The sequence below is a fragment of the Polypterus senegalus genome, unplaced genomic scaffold, assembly GCF_016835505.1.
Source record: "Polypterus senegalus isolate Bchr_013 unplaced genomic scaffold, ASM1683550v1 scaffold_678, whole genome shotgun sequence".
In the NCBI taxonomy this organism is placed as follows: domain Eukaryota; kingdom Metazoa; phylum Chordata; class Cladistia; order Polypteriformes; family Polypteridae; genus Polypterus; species Polypterus senegalus.
The window spans coordinates 7,421-25,000 of NW_024377238.1; the positions used below are offsets into that span (position 1 = coordinate 7,421).

At 42.6% G+C, this 17,580-nt stretch overlaps 1 protein-coding gene across 1 annotated transcript; it reads left to right on the top strand.

Moving 5' to 3' along the window:
• Positions 1-811: 811 nt before the first annotated feature.
• On the top strand, positions 812-16,479 carry LOC120519273 (synaptotagmin-16-like; the record flags this gene model as incomplete). The annotated part of the gene is made up of 5 exons (XM_039742412.1): positions 812-3,095; positions 9,178-9,390; positions 10,892-11,088; positions 15,243-15,686; positions 16,290-16,479. Coding segments are annotated over exons 1-5 (1,504 nt in total), but the record flags the coding sequence as incomplete, so codon positions are not given.
• Positions 16,480-17,580: the final 1,101 nt, after the last annotated feature.

A 17,580-nucleotide genomic window follows, 5' to 3' on the forward strand; every position in this document is an offset into this window, starting at 1 on the left:
GTATCCTGGAGGAATAATCTGCCTTCCTGCATTCCCACAATTGCTCAAAGTCCAACAGCTTGACATGTCGGTTCTCCTCTTCACTAGGGCATGTTTGGTCCCTCAGACTACACTGACTGTCAGCAGTCACTCAATAAGGTTTTCTTTGCTGGTTTCTTTTATACCCAGCATGGGAAGGTTCAGGGGGCATAACCACACAAATTATTTGCATGTGCTGCACTTGTAATAATTTACACATTCTATCATAACATATCCATCCCTTCAGAATAATATGACATGTTTTTCTTAGTGTTGCCATTTTTTGATCCATCAACCTTGGAGTGTATCATTACAACTGTTCTTTGCTTTCAATGAGTCTTTCATTGTCATTTAGCCTCAATAATCATGTGACATCCTGTACTCCATTCATTTTTGTTCCCCCATTCACTTGTCTGTCACATGTCCAACCCTTCTTGTCATATCAACATACGCCGATCATCCACAACATTAGAACCACCTGCCTAATATCGTGTAGGGTTCCCTTTTGCTGCCAAAACGGCTTTGACCCACTGAGGCATGATGCCCATTAGGCCACTGAAAGCAGTAGATCCATCCATTTTCCAACCTGCTGAATCCAAACACAGGGTCACGTGAGCCAATCACAGGCAGGGTGCCAACCCACCGCAGGACACACACAAACACCAAGCACACACTAGGGCCAATTTAGAATCACCAGTCCACCTAACCTGCATGTCTTTGGACTGTGGGATGAAACCCACACAGACACAGGGAGAACATGCAAACTCCACGCAGGGAGGACCTGGGAATGAACTGCGCCACCGTGTCACCCCTGCAGTAGATCCTTTAAATCCTGAAAGTTGCAAGGTGGGGCCTCCATAGCTCAGACTTGCCTTTCCAGCACATCCTACAGATGCTCAATTGGACTGAGATTTGAGGAATTTGGAGTACATGCCAGCACCTTGAACTCTTTGTCATGTTCTTCAAACCATTATTTAACAATTTTTGCAGTTCATCAGGGAACACTAGCTTGCTGAAAGATGCTACTGCCATCAGGTAATACTGTTGCAATGAAGGGGTGTACATGGCCTGCAACAATCTTTAAGTAGGTGACACGTGTGAAAGTAACATCTGTATGTATGCCAGGACCCAAAGTTTCCCAGCAGAATATTGCCCAGAGCATCACACTGTCTGTGCTGGCTTACCTTCTTCCCATAGTGCATCCTGCTCCCATTTCAGGTGCTATGCACCCAAGCCATTGCACATGATATAAAAAAAATGTGATTCATCTCACCAGGCCACCTTCTTCCTTTGCTCATTGGCACAGTCCTGATGCTCAAATACACATTGTAGGTACTTTTGGTTTCAGTGGTACTTTGGACAGGGGTCAGCAAGGGCAATCTGACCTATCTCTGGCTATGAAGCTTCATATATAGCAAGCTGTGATGCATTTTATTTTCTGACACTTTCCTCTCATATCCAGCATTCATTTTTTTCACTAATTTGTGCTACAGTAGCTCTTCTGTGGGACAAGCTCACCATTGCTCCCCATGTGCATAAATGAGCCTTGGGCTTCCATGACCCTGTTTTCAGTTCACCAGTTGTCCTTTCATGGACCACTTTTGGTAGGTACTAACCACTGCATACCAGAAACATCCCACAAGACCTGCCGTTTTGGAGAGCTCTGATCCAGTGGTCTAGCCATCACAGTTTGTCTCTTTCCGAAGTTGCTCAGATCCTTAAGTCTGCCCATTTGTTCTGCTTTTAACATACTGTATCACCTTCAAGAACTGACTGCTGTTGCCTAATATATCTCACCCGTCGACAGGTGCCATTGTAATGAGGTAATCAATGTTATTCACTTCCCCTGTCAGTGGTTTCAGTGTTGTGGCTGATTGGTGCATCTCCCCTTTAGTCTTTCTGCATTAGGTCCTTCCTTCATTGTCATTTACTGTACCTTTCTTTGTCATCCCATAATCCATTTATCCCCTTAGTATTAGTGCCCTGGGTCACTCCTTCATTGTAATTTACCCTCCCTCAATAACTCCTCTCCCATATGTCCCAGCTTTCTCCTGATATCTCTCAGAGCCCACCATCCCCACACACCCATAGCCCCATTGCTGTTCACCCCTTCCACCCCTGACTTTCTTTGCCATGTGTCACACCATCCAAGCTCTATGCCCTTTGTCATTCTTTTCTTCCCCCTTCCTCCTCCCCCACTCCTCTTGTGTAATCCAGTTTCAAGGCTTACATTTCTGTTGTGGATCCCCCCATTCCAATCACATACTCCTTCTTTGTGATACCCTCCTGTTTCATATTGCTCTGTCCCACTTTGTTACAGTTCCCTCCTTCTTTGTGACAAACACCATGACTGTTAACACTCTGTGCTCTTCCATTGATACCCAGTGGGTACCAAGTGACTGAGCACAACAGTGACACTGTACGGATGAGTGCTTTGTGAGGGGCTCTTTGCCAAGTTCTGCTTTTATCAGATTAGACTAAACCATAAACATGTGTTAATTGCTTTATGCTGCTCATTCTAGAGCCAGAAAGTTTCTAGTCATGGCATGTTGACAAATTACACATCCCTTGTCCAGTGGGCCTCATCATCTTCAAGTGTAACCCGGACCAACTGACCATGGCATCTTCTCAAGAAACTCAGAATGTCTTCCAGCCTTTATCCTCTTGGATAACTCGCATATCAGATGCTATGTCATCCACTTTTCTCAACATTGGTCAAGGATTGGGTAAAGGAGAGCCCAACCAGAACACCTCAGTAGATAAAGAAGAGGACTCCAAGACTGAAACTCATGATGACAGCAGTATGAAATCTATAGACTCTGAGATACCCAAAGAAGATGAGCATGGAGAAAAGGACATTCTCAATGACAGTTTGGACAGTACATCAAAGGCAAAGTTTAAATCAAATGGACATCAACGTACATCCAGTGCAGGTATAGACAATAGTAGCACGTCTGGGGCATCCAGTGACACTTGGTCAATGCCTTCAAGCCTTCTGGAAGAACAACTTGACACCATCCATGAAGATGGACAGGAGGACTCTGACTGCCATAGCCTGTACCCAGAAGTTAAAAATGGTAAGAATGAAGTCAAAGGTAAGCATTTGCCCCCAAGTTAAGACTTCCTAGCTGCAGAGTAGAAGAGAATGAGGTGGTGTTTTGCATCGCTGGTGAAGATTAGGCTTTTGACGTCACTTGGCTTTAGTAGTGTGGGCCCTAAATTGACAAGAGATAGAAAAAATTTTTTATGTTCACGTTGTCTCTAGGTCTCCCTGTAGGGTATCCAAATAAGGCCTAGCTATGCCACTTCCATAAAGATATAAGATGTCCCTGGCCTTCTCAATCATTCATAGACTTATTACCTAGCCAGATGCTCTGTCCAGTTCATTTCTACATCCAATCCCACTCTCATCCATTGATACACTCCTCCAATGGCATGAGCACAGATGCCATGCAACACACCTTTATAACCAGTCTTCCCTGTTATAACACTGTGTGGTCACAACACACAGTTAAACGATAAAACAGTTATCCATAGAGTCCTGGTTGCCATACTCATCATAGGCATCATACCAGTGTTAAGTAACTGTGCACTGCCAAGCCCCATCCTTCCATTCTACAAAACAAGCACATTTCACCTTTTTCATGCTCCTCTCACATATAATGTGGCTAACTATAACCAATCATGGACCACCCATCTCTTCCAAGCCTTGGAAACCCTCCACTGTTCTGTGCCCTTCCATAATCTTGCCACTCCTATCCAGCTTATTGGCCTCCATTTCACAGTCACTGTAAGCCTTGCCCCAGCTGTCTCTATGTCACGTGCCCTGAATCCCAACCTACCCAGTCTGTCTCAGCACGGTGGCCCTGCCAGGCTCTTCTCTTCCCATGCCCTGAGTTGTGTGTCACAGTGGAGAGCTGTGGCCTAAGAATTTCTCCATCAGGTGTACAATGTCAGCAGGCAAGGGACACCAGCTCATGACAAATGATGACTGGCCTGTGTGCCAGCCAGCTGGCTGCGTATTGGGAAAAAAGAGTGAAATCCTGCAACAACTTCCCTCCTGGCTGTCTGGTGTCTGGTTTGTGGGGTTCTTCCATTTCCTGTTTTTTTTAAAGAGGGGTTTGCATGAGGTGGGCCTACTTTGTTGGCTCAGTTTTGATTCTCTGCTTTTTTGTGTTTTGGAAAAACCTAAAAGGATGTCTTTCACTAGCACTTCCTAACCTGATCGGAATTAGAGATAAATGTAAGTGTGTCACACTCAGCTGTGTTTATGTCTATATGGTGAGCAATGTGTAATTTAAACGGAGACCTGTCCCACTAGGTGTCGGAGAGGGGTAGTGCTTAGAAAAGGGTCCTAATGGTTTTCAACCAACATACTAAATAAAACTTGCAGGCTCAGTGCACCTGAGATAGACACTCAACTGCCGAAACTGCCTGTTTATTTTTAAAGCGCATGCCGCTTGTGCCGTTGTCTTGCTGTTTCTATGGTGACCCAGAGGCTGATTTGCTCCCTGTGTCTTTGCCAGCAGAAGAGGCCTTTCACCGCGTTGAAGAGACCATTTACAGCAAAATAAGACACTTCAGACTGTGGCGTCTCCTGCATTAACCCATTTCTCAGAACGCCAGAGCAAATGAAAGGAAATGTCATTAACCCATATGGAGATTTGTTTCTCCCCTCCTCCTCTTCCTCCCCCTCCTCCCCCACTTGTCTTGTGCTATTTCTCATCCATCTTCTCAGACTGCAGCTCGGTGTGGCACACTTTTATCGTTAAGGCTGAACTTGATCTTACTTGTCCCATGAATGGGAGCCTCAAAGACCAGAGGATATGTGCTCGGGCCTGGCAATGCAGACCTTCAGCAGTCTCATTGATACCAAAATGGCCTCAGTGACTGTTTCCAATGCAGCATAAGTGACCATTGGACATAAACTCTGCAGCTGTGTCAGATAGTAAGCACTGGACACTGTCCTTGTGGTTTTAATAGATGTAGACTCAGTGACCATACGACATTTGATCAGTTGCCTGTAAGACTGTAAGGTGTAGCTTTAGTGGTTCCAACAGATGTCAAGAGCTCAGTTGCCTGTAAAATGAAGGGTCAGTAGTAACTGGCCACAGCCTCAGTGTCTTACAGATGAGCTATCATGGGACAAGTAGCCACTGTGATGACAGGACGTGCGCTCAGATAGCTGTGAAATATGGCCTTGGCGATGGTTAGCCATGACTTCAGTGAATGTATCGGATCACAGTTCAGTACCTGTAGTTTCTCGTGAGATAAAGCGTCAAATAAGAAAGGGAATGACCTCAGTCACAGAACGAGAAGTGACCTCAGTGAGCACAGAGTATGTGCTCAGATATCAGTGAGGTTTGGCTTCAGTGATGACAGCACATCGCTTAATGAGCTACAACCTCAGCTATGCTTTATGGGATTACTGGCCAATGTGATGCATCCTTAACATTTATAGGATATTGGCTTAATGGATTTATTGAATGCAGCTTCACTGAGACACAGACTCAGTTGCTTTATTAGATATGGCTTTAATGAGAACTTCACCTTTGAGTCATTCTCTTAGTGATGGCAGAAAATGCCAGTGTCCCACAGGATAAGAGCCGAGTGGACTGTCAAATGCAGTAATAGGAGGTGTTGTGCTCTGTAGCCTTCATTGGTGTATTCAGAACATGCCTGTTGTGAACAAAATCCTCCAGTCTGTCAGGCTTATTTGAATAACTAATAACAAAGTTATTCTTTTTTTAAGTTGCTAAGGTTTCAACTTCAACTCTTTGATTTTGTAGTTTCTTTCAGATTTCTATGACCCTTTGTGTGACAATATGTCCTATGGCTTCCATCTTGAATGTACTTGGCTTTAATTTCCACCAGTTTCATTGACTCTTATTCACTGTTTAGCTAAAGGGCATGTCCTTTTACTCCCAAGATGCACTGCTTCTAGTGCTGCAATGGCTTTTCTATAGTGTAGTAACCGGAACTGCATACTGAACTCCAGATGTCAACTCACAAATACATTTTACAGTCTGAGCTTACTGTATATTAACAACTTTTATAATTTAGCCTACATTTTAATCGATCCATCCATCTAAACCCTCTTTAACTGAACAAGGTTGTGGGGAAGCTGAAGACGATCTCAGTGTGGGTTTCCTCAGGGTGCTTTGGCTTTGTCTCCATTCGGTTTAGGTGGACTGGCAATGCTAGCTTTTTATTTGTCATTTAAATTGCTTCCGACCATTACCTAGAGACAATGAGGATGTTTTGTTAATGTAAACCGCTAAATCATTTTCGGAGGTTGCTTCAAACACCGAAACAAATGAAATCTAAGGAAGTGAAACGTATTTATATCATGACATTAAATTTTGCTTTCCTTATTGTAAGAATTTTAGACTTATCAGAAAAAGTATAATCATTTAGCTTACGTTAACAAATCTTGTCAAGTACATTTTGCTTTCTCCTTTGGCAGAATTTTTGGTAAATAAAAGCAAAACAACTCCCATTTAATATTTTTTGTCTAGTGTTTCCATATGCATTTTTTGCAGTGCAGATAATTGTGAACCATCTTACTTTTATATTTAAAGTTCCTTTTGCCTACCTGCTATGGCCTACTTAGCACTTTTCTACATTAAATGTACTTTTCTAAGTGTTTACCACTCTCGATGATTTTCCCCGTCTTTCCAAATTGTTTTTGCTACCTCTTCAGTATCTGGCATCTTTTAATATCATCACGTCTACTATTTAGGCCAGAATCTGTGTCATTAATGCATATAAACAAACAGTGCTATAAGTTTCTAACAATGCCATTCTTCTGTTATCTGCATTCATCTTGTTTTACCTGTTAAGCGGCTTACAAACAAATTTTGCAATTTACCGCTAAGGCGAATGACGTCTGTCAAAACGTTCATTTTTTTGTGGAACATTGTAAAGATCATTTGGAAAATATATTTAATATTGGGTTTCAGTGATCAGAGGATTGGTGGATGAATAAGATGTGGCTTCTGGAAATACAGTGTTCAGTCTTGTTAATCTGGGAGACACAGTTCAGTGGCAATATGATATGGCCTCCATATGCTGTTTATTTGTAACCTTATCAACTGCAGGATGCTCACTCTTATAATTCCTTTTAGGTAAAGTCTTAGCTGCTTGACCTTCTGGATGAGACAAGATGTGTTTTTCAACACCAGTGTTTGCTTTGACAATGAGACCTAGCAGGATGTTACCTTGGTGGCCTGTGAGCAGCCTCCATGATGTGCCCATTCGTTTATGCAGGTTGTGGTGTTGAGAGGTACATGTGACACAGTTTAAGTGCCTGCAGATTATGATCATGATGCTTTGTGAGATGCTGCTTCAGTTACCACAGTGTATGTCCATTCAGGACATGACATGCAGGCTTTATCACCCATTGGAGAACATAGCCTTGGTGGTCTGTGAGATGTGCTCTCATTAGACACAGGGCTACAACTTGATGGCTTATGTCATTTAGCCCCGGTATACACAAGATGTCACCTTAGAGTTGTCCTTGAGGTGCTCAGTGATGGTGATGAAGCCTCAGGAGTTGTAGAACTTGAACACAACGATCTCCATTATGTAAGCAGGCACTGATTGCAGTTTAAGGATTATAATAATATGCACTCAATACCTGAATAGAGCATCCCAGAGTCATAAAAGATGTGTTCGTATTGTATTAGCAATGCAGCAAAGACAAAGAGAGACAAAAAGTGATAACTCACCATCCATGTGTGGAGCTCTCTCAGTATTAGGTCAGTGTAACTTGTTTAGGATTGCCGATGTCCATAATGTCCACAGTGAACAAACTTGGAACTTGTCATTTAGTTACACTCTACTTGCTGCTTCCTTTGTGGCCCAAGCCCTTTTCCTACCACTTTTTAGTCACATTCACTTGCCAATTGCCATCAAAGTGGTGGTCTTCTGCTATAATCACGGATTGCGGGGCAGAGTCATTTATAGTCTTGTCAGTAAGAAAAGTTGTGGGAGTGAGTGATTGTATGCATAGTATAATTTTCAAATAATGATGCACATTGACATGTAATTATCAACATCTGCATTAATGACTTTGCATGTATGCACAAGCTCCTGCCCGATGAAACACTGAGGTACCGCCAGTGCCAAATAATCAATCTGGGCATGAAGTGTAATCATAGTTGCAACAAAGTTGCCTTTCAATCAAAAGAAAAATACAATAAATGACTATTCAATTCTTTTTATTTTCACATGCACATATACTTTGAAGATTATTTTTTATTAAGGATGGGTCCAGCTATCTTGTCCCTGGAGACCTGCCCAGAATGACAAGTCTGCCATCCAGGCTCAGGAGATACTCCTGCACACACGGAGACGTACAGTTCTTAATATTTGGTGTCGTGGAATTTGGGGTTAACTACTCAAAGGTTACAGCTTGGTCAAGGATGTATCAGCTAAGGGTTCTGAAATGTGAGACAAAGGGCTCAGTTGAGCTTCAGTGCCAGCTGACTTTGTGAGACCTTCCCAAAAATGGAGGCCCACATTTTTCAATTCTTTTCCCTCTGAGGGGAATGGAATCAGCTGCTTTGTAAACCAGTTAGAATTATGTAGGTTTATAGGATCGTTATTGTCACATTTGGAGAGTCCAGTGAAATTGTTCCTTGCATGTGCATCATTATTAAAGAACAAATTACACACTGCTGTCTATGTGGGCCAAACCCAGGGTGCCGGACTGTGTTCATTGTTGAAGCTTGGTTTCATCAACAGTGGGTCACTGGGTAGCAGAACTTGCATTAACAAATGACCAGCCCTGTGAGTCAACTTTAAACTCCTGTTAATGTTAAAAAGTTTGTCTTCAAATGTTTCAAATGTGGATTGCCATGCCTTCTAATTTAAATGGTGAAATGGATGCACATTATATTCCCTGAAAAATGAAAATGCTGTCCAGTGCCTAGGGCTCACCTGCTTCCCTGTTCTCTATCTGCTCTTGAATAATCTCCAAATGCTTTGTGTTATAGCGCCTCTAATTGTGGAATAAAGGGAAGAGGGTTAGATTTTGTCTCTCCTCTTTGTGTGTTTGTCTTGCTCTCTCTTTTGGTGGCGGTGGTGTGTGCTATCACGACTATCACGACTGTCTTCTTTCTTTTTCCACCACTGTCTCTCTCTCTGTCTACATAGTAAACAGCTATGGGGATGACGAAGAACTGTCCACATCATCAGATAGCGAGGAGGAAGTGATTAAGCAGTTTGAGATCTCTGTGTCACGTTCTCAGAGTTTTCGCTCAGGGGTGAACGAGAAGGCCATTCAAGCAGGCTCTGAGCGACGCCAAAAGTTTACCCGGCTGCTGTCCAATCAAGAGGAGGGCAGCACAGAGGCCTCGGAGTGTGAAGGTAACTGCTCTCCTACTGTATTTCCATTGTGATACTTGATGAGCTCCAGTACTACCACTGAAGTTTGCCATTGGCCCAAAAGTAATATTAGGTTCGAAAGCTTAGCCTGTGGCCATTGACTGGAAAAGCAAGACAGCTTTTAAAATCTTAAGAGAACCTCCAACACCTCCGGCCAATTAGGCTATTTTTGATTGTCGTCCGTGGGAAAAATGGGATTTCACGGGTTGCAGTTTTTGGGCTACTTTTTTAAAAACAATGTGGTATTTTGGGCTATTTTTCAACCACGTCCTCCACATTATTGTCATGTTTTTTTATTCATCTGGCACTCATTCCCTGGTATCTGCACTTGTATATGCACTTTATCATTGCAAAATCTCCTTGGGGCAAGCCCCCCTCCATTTTAATGATGGCATTTATCCATTCCGTCAGTCTCAAATAACTTTGAGGGGCACCACCTCAAAAACCATTCTCAAAAACCCTCTCCCTGGTAGGTTAATATGTATCTAACCCTCTTGCACTTGATGCCAACCCCCATTTCCTGTCTAAGTCAGGTATTGGGCTATTTTTTGGGGGCAGATCTGCTATTTTTAAGCCATCCTTGGCCTTTAAATTTTTAAGGGCCTGGTAACCCTGACCTCCAACCCTACATAAGTGCAACCATTTGTTTTTGAGTGATTTCCTAATTCTGAGCAGCATTGTAAGCTGTAGTCTGCCATAACTGTCTCTACATGGAGGTCCATGGACATAAGCACACACATATATCAGTACACCTTCCCCTTATAAACTTGTATGGGCACACACATTTGCTCTACATGCACATAACACACCTTTGTCCACATGTACACACTCATTTATATACACAAAATACATGTTTAAACTCACTCTTACACTTTGCTTCATCCATAAACACATTTTGCACATGTCTCACCTACAGCAATCCAAAGAGTCAGTTATGTATCATCACACACACATTTTCATACTCATTCACACTTTGGGGCATTTACTGCCCCAGTCTCTTCTACACTGTGTCCACTTGTGGCCCAGTGTGTCCTCATGCCTGCCTTGTGGGCACTTAATTGCTCTGAAAAGGAATAGAATCTGTGCAGATGGGTGCATCCTTAAGACTAGTAGACATGTCCATGGAACACATTATTCCCAAATCTATGAAACGTATTTCAAATTTAATGTCTCCATGATGAGAAGACTGGATACTGTTCTTTAGCGATTTGAAATGTCATTTCAGGTAGGCCTCCAAGTTCTAGGTTCCCTTAAAATTGTGCTCAGGGAAGCAACTTATTTTGGGTCCTGGTCTCCCTAAAAGCTGGGATCAAGGACTGTGTCACTTTAATATACTGGCTGAAAATGTGAGATTTGACCACCCTGACCTGCAATTTCTAGGTTCCCAAGATTGCACAGGAGTCATTGTTGGGTTTATTACACTTTACACCTTCCAAACACTGGCCTTTACTGATAATGTCTCTGTTTGTCCTGTCTCTTTGAGATGTCAATGATGGTAGCTGCAATGAAGTACAGCCACATTGTGATGAAGACAGGAGGTCTCTGGGGTCACACTTGGCCTCGGACATGGTGGCTACTGAAGGAGTTACAGATGGAAGCCAGGAAATGGAGACAGCCTTTGACAACCAGAGCAAAGACATGACAGACGTGACTGACAGTTCCTCTGCCTGGAGTCCTGAGGTAACAAACCATACATGACGCTTAGAATCAGAGAAAGATGTGTCTCCTTGGTCCATGAAGGGCTGCTTTGTTAGTTTTTTTTTTTGGCTGATCAGTGTTTTAAGAATGCTCATCAGGCATCTTCCTTTATGTCGATTTTTTGAGTGTTTTCATTAGTTGGAGAGGAGAACAGAGTTACAGATGACCTGATTATAGAAGACAGTGAGTCTGCGGAATCCCAGCTCTTTATCATTTAAGAAATGCTGTATGTCTTTATTAAAATTGTTGGCCAAGCAACTCTTTAGGACAGCACCTTGCAGAATACAACACATTTGTGCTCAGTGAAGTCCATAATAATAATAAGTATTATAATTATCCTAGCCCAATTTTTTAGAACAGTTGAAGAATATAGACAAGAACAGGCCATTCACCCCAACAAAGCTCAGCAGCCCAGTTGCTGTCATTGTGGAGTTTGCTTATGTCTGTATGGCACACTCATTTCTTTTCATGTAATTAAGTCTTGCTTATACATCTTGAGTTGAATTATCATTTTCTAAATATCTGGATAGACAACTTGATAAGACCATCACAAATTGCAGTTACAATGAAAACAACAATGCATACATAGCTATAACAATGTATCACCTGGCCAGTAGATCATAGTGAGAAAACTAGTTTGGGATTTTGATATCTGATAACCTAGCAGTTCCCTGCATGTAGGCCCTCCACCCTGCAAGGAAAAACCTGGGGGTTGGTGGCAGAATTGGCACTCCAGCCACCATAAAAAACCTCACACTGGTTCCATTCCATCTGAACTAGTGTGGTGCTGTGGTGTCACCTGTCGCGTGGCTGCACTCGGGTCCTAATCTGGGATCCTGAGTTGGTTTGTCGTGTGGTGGGTGCGGTAATGCGCTGTATCAGTGCATACTCCTAACCTAGCCTAGCAGTAAGCCCTGGTACCATAACATTTAAAAAAGTATCAGCATCTGTGATCAATAATCCAGCTGACAACAGGTGGTACAAACCATTTCAGAATCCACCTGAAGCTAAGCATGTTCGGGCCCAGCAAGTACGAGGTGTGTATAAAAAAAACAGCCAGACTGATGCCATAAAATATATTATTATTTCCAAATATACAAAATTTACTTTTCCCCTTCAATATGCTCTCCTGTTGCATCCACACACCGCTGGAGATGCTTGTTCCAGTGCTCAAAGCAGTGTTTAAAGTCTTCTTTTTGAGCACTTTCATGGCATCTGTTGATTCAAAATGCTTCCCTTTCAACGTGCTTTTAACTTTTGGAAACTAAAAGAAGTCACACGGTGCCAGGTCAGGTGAGTACGGTTGGTGATCCCTTACCGGGATATTTTTTTTGGTTCCATTAATCTGTTCTGAAACATCCGAACAAATTGCGAAGCGATTTTCCCTCTGAAGGACAGTGAGAACTCACTGAACCATTTTTACCAGTTTTTCATGCAAAATGTTCCACGCAGTCATTTTATCAATATTAGCCACTTTACTAATTATCCTGCCCTGCGGTGGGTTGGCGCCCTGCCCGGGGTTTGTTTCCTGCCTTGCGCCCGGTGTTGGCTGGGATTGGCTCCAGAAGACCCCCATGACCCTGTAGTTAGGATATAGCAGGTTGGATAATGGATGGAAGGATGGACTATCCTAACGCTTATTTGACGGTGACCTCGCATGACTTTGCTTATTTTCTAGACGTTGTCATCAATTGTTGAAGTTTAACAAAAAATTTCAAGTTGAATCGTTGTTCAGGTTTGGGTGACAACATTTTTCCAATGGTAGCAGAAGAAGAAGGCTAATTTAAATGACTGCTGGAGTCACACGGTTTGAGATATTAAGTTGAAACTGATAAGAGGTGTTGGTTAAGATCTAGAATAAGAGAACATTGACACATATTGGCCTTCACCTCTCTAAAGCGATAACAACAAGAGCAGTCCGGTTATTTTTTATATACACCTTGTACATGAATGGGAGACCAACCAAGAAAGCTTGGGTTGCTGCTGAAAGAGGTGATGGTGAGGCCAGCAGAGGGTGCTTGCCCTGTGGTCAGTGTGTGGATCCCAGTGCAGTGATGGGGACACTAGCGTTAAAAAGATTCCTGGGCATCTTTCGAGAAGTGTAGGGTGTCTCCCAAAAATGGCCAATGTTGCATCATTCCAGGTGAATGCAACACATTTGTGGAGGCTGAAGTGGCTTCCCACTGTCTATGTATGTGAGTAGTGTGAAAAGTGCCATATTTTAATGTAATTAATTACTTTTATTATTTATGGATTACACCACCTGGTTATCTAGCACCTTTAAACTGCAGCTATGTAGAACACATTATATCACACACACAGAACATTTTATGGTATTAGTTACCTCATATAGTACATATCAAGAACTTTTTCTCAAATCCAGATAATCCCGTTTGTGATGATGTATTGAAATATAGCTTCAGAGTAATTTGTTCCTCCTATTTTTAGTGATACATGCTCTTCTGTGTAAAAACAGGGAGCAACTGTGTGAGACATTCAGCTTGGCCCTTAATCTTTAACACCAGGTGACCCCTAACTTCCATCCATTTTTGGATTAGATCAAGTTTGGGTCTATAGTTTGAGTCAAGCAGCTTACACGGGATGTTAAATTAACAGAGTACAGAAATTCCATTTCATTATAGTCTTTATCATTCCCTCGTGAAATTTAAGATTAAGGAAATTATGACACTTTGTAGTCAATAAACACTTAATAATACAGCATAAAATTCCATTCTTTTAGGTGTAAATGCCAAAAATTGAAAGGAAGAAAAGTTAGGCATTTGCATCTGAGAGCCTTTAGAAAACTAGTGGGCAGTCCGCTCTCTTTTCTAATCTGACCATCATAGTGAGGTGGGCACATTTCAAAATGCTATGCTGTTCAATTAGAATTAGGTCAAATTTCTCTCAGAAAGGTAAAGTTGACATTTTGATCACTGAAAACATGATTACTTTAACGACTCCTTTTCTGTGAATAGCGACTCCTCTTGTCCATCCATTGTCAAACTAGTCCAGGGTTGCAGAAGTAGGGGGATTAAAGAAAAAACAGGGACCAGCTCATGCCAGTCTGTCTCAGGGCAATAGATATGACTGCGACACACTCATAATGGGCCAGTGTGGAGCTGCCAGCTAACCTAACCTTCATGTCTTTTGGTGTAGCAGGAGGAATTCCTACACAGATATGAGGAGAAAATGTCTGTGTGACCAGGCACATCATTTGAATCAGACTCCCTGGAGTCCTAATACAATAGTACTAACTATTCAGTCACCCAATGCCTCTTTTTAACTAATGCAAATGTTAAGTTACATTTTTTGTTGGACAGAATATAGAATGAGCTCGGATATCAAAAGCCCATCTCACAAGGAAATTGCAGGAAAGGACTTCAGATCTGTTATTAGTATTCAGAGAAAAACTTGCATACAGGCCTGTCCATGGGATGTGGGCACAAAATCAAAGTAGACTACCATTAGCTTCAGCCACGTTGGGCACCTGAGGCACTTTCTGTGGGGCCCTAAATCATAGTATTGGTTCTCATGTATTGATTCTGTCTTCAGCAGAATGGGCAGTACGAGCCGTAGGGGATACCTCTCCTGCAGCTCCTCCAGGTAATTCTTTGTGTTGTCAATGTCTGTCAATGTAATAGTCCAGTAATCTTGCATTAAAGACAGCAGCTTCATAGTAATCGAGCTTCGTTCAGCTCCTTGATGTCAGGCATCTGCTCCAGTGCACTTTCACTCCACATTCTCATTATGAACACCCTCTAGCTATGATTCTTATAAGGATGTCTTTTATTGAGGACAGCAGCTAAAGAGGTCCTGGCCTCCAGGAGCAGGTGCCGTCCAAGATCTCAATCTTGACAAATATATTTCTGCCTAAATCCAATCCTTGAGAAAGTTAGCCTGCTTAGGTTCAGTTTATTAAAGACCCTTGGGCTGCAGTGCTCCCCAGTGCTTCCATTTCTTGATGGCAGTTTTCTGTTAAGGTTTCTTCCTTGGGCATCTTTAAACTGTTTTGCCAGCTCCTTTCTTAGTAGCCAGATGATGTGTGATGTCATCAGGGAGCAAATATTTCTTGATCATTTTAGACTCAACAGTTGTTCAAAATCTAGTCACATTCTTTATCTTCTTCCTTGTGTTAGGACCAAGAGGCTGACAATACACCATCTGGACCTGCTGATGTGCGACCACCCATTTCCAAATGTGGTGACCTCATCATTATCCTGGACTACAAAGCAAGCAGTCAGAAGCTGCTCTTGACAGTGGTGCGGGCAGAGCAGATCCCCGACAAGGACCGCAGTGGAGTGGACTCCTGGCAGGTGCATGTTGTCCTACTGCCTGGCAAAAAGCAGCGGTACAAGACAGCTGTGCAGAGGGGCACAGTACCAGTCTTCAATGAGACTTTCCGCTTCTCTAAACTTGAGGTGGATGAGCTGCGCTCCTCCGCCCTGCGCTTTCGCCTCTATGCCGTTAGTAAAATAAGCCGTGAGAAGATGATGGGGGAGAAGCTGTTTCACCTAGGAGGTGTGAACCAGGGCTGTGAGATGGAAGCCACGTTGGTTCTGGAGCCACGCATCAATTTAAGTGTGAGTACCAGCAAGATTGTAGATCATCTGTGGTAGCAGCACGGCAACGCCATTGTCCAGACCTTGCCTCGCTTACCATGAACACATCCAGATAGCCTGTACTGCATTTTCACTGACTGCCGTGCTATATTATTCATTGACCTGCTTCATTTGACATTACTTAGGCTCCACCCATCCTCACCCTTTAGGGGCTTGATTGGACAGTGCTCAGATGATGAGTGGATGTTCCTGTTGTCTTAACCCCTCAAGTTAATTGTAACAGACGTGAGCAGCCGAATGAGCATGCAGGCCATACCCAATCAGTGTTACAGTGGTAGGCCTTAGCTCACCAGGTATGTGATAGGTAATACAAGTCCATTATTTAAACCCAGTAACCTTAATTGAGTACATTATAACCAGTCAATGAATTAACAGCAACCCAACAGAGTGTATGTGGTCTGAGTAAGATGAAGCCCAGGGCTTATAGTAGTGCCATAAAAATTGCCTACCCAGATGAAATGCCATTGTGGTAGGCATCTCATCTTTGATTTTTTCAGTCAAGGAAAAATCAGACTCAATGGGGGTGAGGAGGCCATTTTACTGACTCTATTTCTTATTTTGTAGAGTGGAGATTCCCGGCCGAGCCTGGTGGCTATTTCCCCAAGTGACAGCGCCTCTTCTACGCAGTCCCTGACACACGGCGGAGTGCCAGAGCTACTCGTTGGTCTGGCTTACAACCCCACTACGGGGCGATTATCTGTGGAAGTTATCAAGGGCAGCCATTTTAGAAATCTTGCTATCAACAGGCCACCTGGTAAGTACCACTATGATATGAAAGTGAACTCTAACCCTTGCAGGCCTGAGATGCCACTAAATCTCTAAGCTCACTTTCAGTTCAGGCCCTCCTAAGTCGTCTTTGAACTGTTATGTGAATTTTCAGAATCTGTTTGGTACGGATGATCTGTGGCCTCATACGATACAAGGTATCTTTAGCATTCAGAAAGGGCTTCGTATATATGGTAACCAAAAGACACAGCTAGCATTAGGGTAGGAGTTAGTGGCTATACAGTATTAGTTATCAATATCATCACCTTTACTACAGCTTAGTCTAGGGGAAAATCTCAGCTCATAGGCAAAAGGTCAAACTTGGGGGACATGTTATTGGAAATGGGATGAGATGGATAGATCGAGGGACATGATGGTGAGTAGGAGACATCCCACAACTGTTAAGGAATTTTCCTTTAAATAAAAGCTGAGATCACCACTACAATAGTACAATAATTCTTTATTTTATTTGTGAGGCCTCTATAAAAATGTTTTTACAAGAAGATACAAAGACAACAGAAAAGGAGAGACCTCTTTAAGTGCACCTTTATAGACATAGAACATACTGCAACTTTTCTCTTAAACCTCTAAATAGGGGGTAGCAGCAGCAACAGTCCACAGTTAGAAAATGTGCAAAATAAAATGAAATACTCACCAATCCAGCCTGGTCCTACCCTAAGCTGCTCTCTGCTTTGATGAGATCTCTGGTTTGGACCCAGTAAAAGACACACAGTTTTTTGGGTTTTTTTTTGATTGGACACCACCCAGGTATGGCCACATTGAAGAAGGGCCCATTGCATTGGAAGCCATGCAAAACAGAAACCATAAAGAAAATTTGTGAATATGCTGTTTTTCCTTCAGTTCCAAGTACTGTTAAGGAATTTTCTTTTACATAACAGTTGAAATCACCACTAAACAGGTCCACTTATTAACATTATAGCAGACCTAAACGGGTCTTGTCATATTGAACTGAATTGTTTGAACACCGGCTCCATGTGTACTGTTCTTTTAAAAGTGACTCCATTCCTAGTGTTTTGTGGGTGTAGCCCCAGGAGGTGGAGCCTTTCTGACATCACCACTTCTTCTTTCT